The 5,599-nt window shown below is 31.1% G+C and overlaps 1 protein-coding gene across 7 annotated transcripts in view; it reads left to right on the forward strand.

The window, feature by feature from the left end:
* Positions 1-5,599, forward strand: part of LOC108748235 (mediator of RNA polymerase II transcription subunit 14) — a 20,213-nt gene that overhangs the window by 1,423 nt on the left and 13,191 nt on the right. For 4 of the 7 annotated variants that reach the window (XM_018486266.1, XM_018486284.1, XM_018486276.1 and 1 more), the window contains exons 2-4: positions 4,993-5,122; positions 5,205-5,337; positions 5,404-5,577. In XM_018486266.1, the coding sequence (XP_018341768.1) occupies positions 4,993-5,122; positions 5,205-5,337; positions 5,404-5,577 (437 nt within the window). Of the gene's footprint in view, positions 1-1,462; positions 1,722-4,914; positions 5,123-5,204; positions 5,338-5,403; positions 5,578-5,599 lie in introns of those variants that run through there. The other 3 variants (XM_018486291.1, XM_018486309.1, XM_018486316.1) reach the window with 1 other exon arrangement.

The following is a 5,599-nucleotide window of genomic DNA, read 5'->3' on the forward strand; positions in this document are numbered from 1 at the left end:
TATCTAGTTTACATTGTTCACTCCGGCTTAGCAGCAAGCCATCATAGAGATTGCAATTAAGATTGCGTTCTGTTATTCTCTACGAGAAAATTAAAAATTTACGTTATAAATACTTTACAAAACCCTAAAAATTTAAATTACAAAGAAAAGTTTGGTCGGTGATTGAAAACAGAATCCCCTACATTAACTTAATCTTGACAAATATTAAGGCTATATTCAGAACGCGCTTTTATCTCTGAAATTCTATGCGTAAGGTAAATTATAGCATGTTAGCACCGTTATGAGCGCGTTTTGAATACGGATCTAAAGTCGTGATCAGATTATGCATTGGAAATTGAAATTGAGATTAAGATTGAGATTAAAATTGAAGATTGCTCAATCACACTATGAATTATATCCAACAGTAATTAAGATTGAGATTATCATAAGAATATCGGATAGCTAGAATCATAACAAAAATTATTGTTGAATACGCATTTAATTGTACCCACACGTTTTAATGTGCTGCGTTTGTACTTCTTATAACTTATTATTTTGTACATACACAATACATTTGGTGAAGTTAGTCACGTGAAGTTATCATGTAAGTTATATGACTGAAATACTGGAAGCTTATTGGTTGAGATTGAAATTGAAGATTGGAAAAATAAACGGAGCCCTGTATTTCAATCTACAATCTCAATCTCGGCCTGCTCTGTTTTCATTGATCGAACGTCAATCTTAATCTTAATCTTAATCTCAATTTCCAATATATAGTCTGATCACGGCTTAAGGACTACTTTCACCAAGCTCCGATTAACTTCACAGGCCTAGGCTGCGTTCAAAAATTTCCTCTTCGAGAAAAATTTTACTCGAAATATATAGTACATGTAACGTATACTATAGCATATAGAGTAAAATCTTTCTTGGAGAGAAAGTTTTGGAACGTAGCCCTAGTAACTTTGCAGGATTCCAACTGTAGCTGATGTCTGAGAAAAAATGCAAAGAGAGAAATTATAAATATAGATTTGTAATACTAACTTATGTAGCAAGGTTTCTCTCTGGTAGCTGTTTGTTAATAATTTATTTTTGTGTTTAATTTAATATGTAAAATTACAGTTAATTATAATTAGTGAAATATATTTAATTTTCCAGTTCACATTTTTTCTCCGATATCAGTTTTAGTTGGAATCCTACAAAGTTACTAGACCCGTTAAGTTAATTGGAGCTTGGTGAAAGTGGCCCTAAATCTCTCCTTAAATGCTACCAATGTTACGCTAGGATCATTCATAGAGCTTGCTAACGCTATCGCGCTATTGGCTCCACGAACAGCGTTGGTAGCGTTTGCATATCCATAGCACGAATAGTGTCTCCCCGAACGCACCCACTGCGTCTCTATGTTTGCATCGTCTAATAATTTTATATATCTATGGTTGTATGGTCGTTTTCTGTCGTATAAATTTAGTTATTAAATGCAATTAAATGGATACATTTGAATATGCTGTTAAATGTTCATGTCAAATTTGATGTAATTAAATGTACATTGTACACATGAGCCACAAAGCTATGATAGAAAGCGGCTTGTTTTTGTTTTTTCTTCTGTAAAATTGAAGAAAGCGTTGATTGCAGTTTCGAAACATGCTGGGTATCGTGCGGCGTCGTTAAAAGTTGGGTACTGGTACTCCAGATGTAAAATATGATGAATTAGTAGACAGCGCGAGCTTAATTTGTAAAAAATTTAGGTAAGAGGACATAATATTAATAATAATCTTTATTGATTAGCCTGTTGGCCAAAGCTTTATGATTTGATTTACATTAAATTCTTTAATTCTTCACACTTTTACTCGTATTCTCTTTTTCTTTGTTTTTCTTGTTTTCCTAATTTCTCATCCAATCTGTCTCCTTTTTTCCCCCTAAAATCTCCTTAACTAATTTTCTACATGTATATTTATATGTTCTATTAAAACCTCTTCTGCCTTAATCTATATCTAAAATGAGTCAGTAGTCCACAGTTGGTGAGTTGAAAGCAAATTAGTGAATCAGCCAGCAACCAATTTCTACTGATTCTCTATCAACTCATTGTAGATTCAGATTTTCATATGTTATATTTTCTATTAATGTAAACTGTCTTTGATGTATTACCTACAAAGATGTCATATGATATTGCATAATACATCAATTTCTATAAATTTAAGATCTGTTCCTTAATGCTGAATTAATATATACTAGTACTTAAAATCAAATAGATATAAATAACGAATTCAGTCACTTGTATTACATTAGATTAGTTTATACTAAAGCTATTATACATGCAAGCAACAAAGTTAAATATAGAGAAGCATACAAATATTCTAAGTAATTACAATAATGATATTATCATGCTATTTAATAGAATATGCATCTGTTATTTTATTCTTTAAGTTGATTGTGCCATTGCATTTAGATATGATTTTTTTTTTAAGCAATGACTTTATATGAGCAGTCTTTAATGTATACTAATCCAGTATAGTTCAAGTCTTCTTCTTTGATTTTGGATGGTCCTAGTCTTCTTTTCGAGGTTCACTTGGCCAGTTTTCTTAAAAATGTGGTAAAACAAATATAAAAATTGGAATGCAATACTCTGGCCACCTCGAATGTAGGTGTAGCAAAAAGAGATGATGCAATCAAAATGAAAGGCAGTCCCTTAGATACTGGGCGCCTGCGACCACGATGCTTCGACGCTGCTTGGACGCGCACTCAGACGAATGAAGGAACAAATGATAATGTGATACAATTGCACAGTCGAAGCCAGCCACGCTTTTCAAAAATATAATTGAGGTGATGCAACACTCGAAGCAAGATAGAGACGCTCGAGTGCATCCACTATAGTACAAGTAACTGAATTCGTCAGTCTATTTTGGTAAATATGCCGATGAGGAGAACTCTTCCCTATGACCTTGATCTTGACATGTGTTGTCAAGATCATGAGTGATCTCCAACAGGTTTTAACCGTTGCTCATTATTCGTTAAAGAGTTATTAACAAAAAAAGTTCATCAATAAAACCTAATGTTCTACAATGTGCTTTTTGTTTTCTGTTTCTTGCTTTTTACTATTTTTTACATCTTGTCTTTTTGCTTCTTATCCGGTTTTTTATTCTATGTCGCCCGAGATAAAAGTCAACGAACTTCGGAAGAAACAGGAAACTCGTAGCAAGAAATACAATTGTCGATAAAATGATTGCAAAGGAGGAAAAGCAAGAGATAAACAGCAAAAAACAGGAAACAAAGAGTACATTATAGAATGGGCTTAACTTTTGGAACACGACTGTGTTCCGATGAAACAAATTCCCTGCTTTAACAATGCAAAATATTTTCTTATATAATTTTTGTTTTTAGAGCATAGAATTTGTTTTTAAAATAAAGAATTGTGTTTTTAAAAGCAGAGAATTTGTATTTGTATTTGTAAAGCAGAAAATATTTTATTATGTATAATTTACACTTTTTCCATTCTTTTTATGGATAGAAATTTAAATCTAACATTTCTTTAAAATATATACTGTAACTATAAACACAACTACGTCGTTGTCGCTCAAATTCCTATAACGAAAAACATAAACATTATCTCGATGAATTTTTATTCAAAAAGATTTATTCATTTAAAAGAAGAATTAAAGCATTTTTTTAAATTATGAGAGAAATGTATCCTATTAATAATAATGATAAATAAATTATATAAAAAATTATATAAGAAAATGTTTTGCATTGTTAAAGCAGAGAATTTGTTTTATCAGAGCACAGTTTTGTTTAAAAGTTAGATTTTATTGATGAACTTTTTTGTTAATAGCTTTTAAACGAGCGACGGCTGTTGTATGTCATTCGGGGTCACGATCGACAACATATGTCAAGATCAAGGTTATCTCAGAATGAGCTTCGACATATTTACTGTCTATTTAAAGTTATATTTAGGTATATTTAAAGTTTGATGAAAAAAAAGTTTTAGTACAATATTTTACTATACAAGATGTCCCAGAAAAAGTTTAGGTGCTTTCACTGGCAGATTTTGTGGAACATTCCAAGATGAAAAGTCTTATATGAAATCGTCGAGATTATAATTGAGGTTCTACAATGAGTTGGTAGTCGGTAATAGTAGTCGATATAGGTTTTTTATAATAAGTCATTATCTAAGCTCAAGTCATAAAAAATTGATCATAGTTGAATGTGAAAAGAATACTTGATTATGATTGATCATTTTCTTACAGCTTAATTAATTAATGGCCATTCTATAATAAGCCATTAATCTACAATAAGTCATTAATAATAAAAGTCAGAAGCTCAAATTGATCAATCACAATCAAATGTAAGAAGAATAATTGATTGGTCAATTTCAAGTTTCTGACTTGATTTATTACTAATGGCTTATTGTAAAATGTATGTAAGACTTAAAACTTGAGTAATGACTTAATGTAGACAGTCCATTTGTTATACACACAAGTTGGCTATTAGCCAACTTTATCAATTAAAACTTAAACTTGTTCTACAAGGGGTCGCAAACCATAAGAAATTAATCCATTATAGTCCATTATTTTTTTTATATTCAACTGTAATTGATCAATATCTTTCGGCTTATGACTTGAGATTTTATTTTTTAATTATTGTGATAGGCTCGAAATGTCTATAAAAATGTTTCTATAAAAGGATTTTCTGTTTCATCACTATGGAATATAATGAAACTGTACCTACAATTATATTTTATACAGAGATATCAAACCTTTCTCTGTGTTTTGTTTTCTTTTTTATATAAAATATTATAAATACATATTTCTGTAACTAAATACTAAATAAATTGATTTTTAGAGTCAAAACATCTGTACACTGTTAATATAAAGTATGTTGCTTATATGTATATTATTTATCTATATATTTTTAAAATAATAATACAATTTTTGCTATTTGTAGAAGAAACATCTATAAGTGTACGTCGAATTAAGATACTTTCTGTTAAAAACGATATCAAAATGGCGCCAGTACCTTTAGAGGGCCATCAAACTCCCGTCACAAATAACATACCACAGGAAGGTAATCGTGGTGGATCTATATCCTTGGGGATGCTTATAGATTTTATTATACAACGAACGTATCATGAACTCACTGTTCTTGCCGAACTGTACGTACAAAATAGAAAAATATCAACAAAAATGCTTTCATTCTTTACGATATTATGGTTTATTCTGTATCTCTTTGTTTAGGCTTCCTCGTAAAACAGACATGGAACGCAAAATTGAAATTTATAATTTTTCCGCTCGGACGAGACAATTGTACGTCCGTTTATTGGCACTGGTAAAATGGGCAAATAGCGCATCTAAAGTGGATAAATCTACAGTATGCACATTTTTACACATTTTGTAACCACATAAAACATATGGTCTAATAATTTGTTCTTTTCAGCACATAATGGCGTTTTTAGATAAGCAATCACTGCTTTTTGTCGATACTGCGGATATGCTGGCGAGAATGGCTCGTGATACTTTGGTACACGCTAGACTTCCAAATTTCCATATTCCTGCAGCAGTAGAAGTACTTACCACTGGAACATACGGCAGATTACCAGCTTGTATTCGAGTGAGTATGCACGAAGAGAAAA

The sequence above is a fragment of the Trachymyrmex septentrionalis genome, unplaced genomic scaffold (genome assembly GCF_001594115.1).
Source record: "Trachymyrmex septentrionalis isolate Tsep2-gDNA-1 unplaced genomic scaffold, Tsep1.0 scaffold109, whole genome shotgun sequence".
Classification (NCBI taxonomy): Eukaryota; Metazoa; Arthropoda; class Insecta; order Hymenoptera; family Formicidae; genus Trachymyrmex; species Trachymyrmex septentrionalis.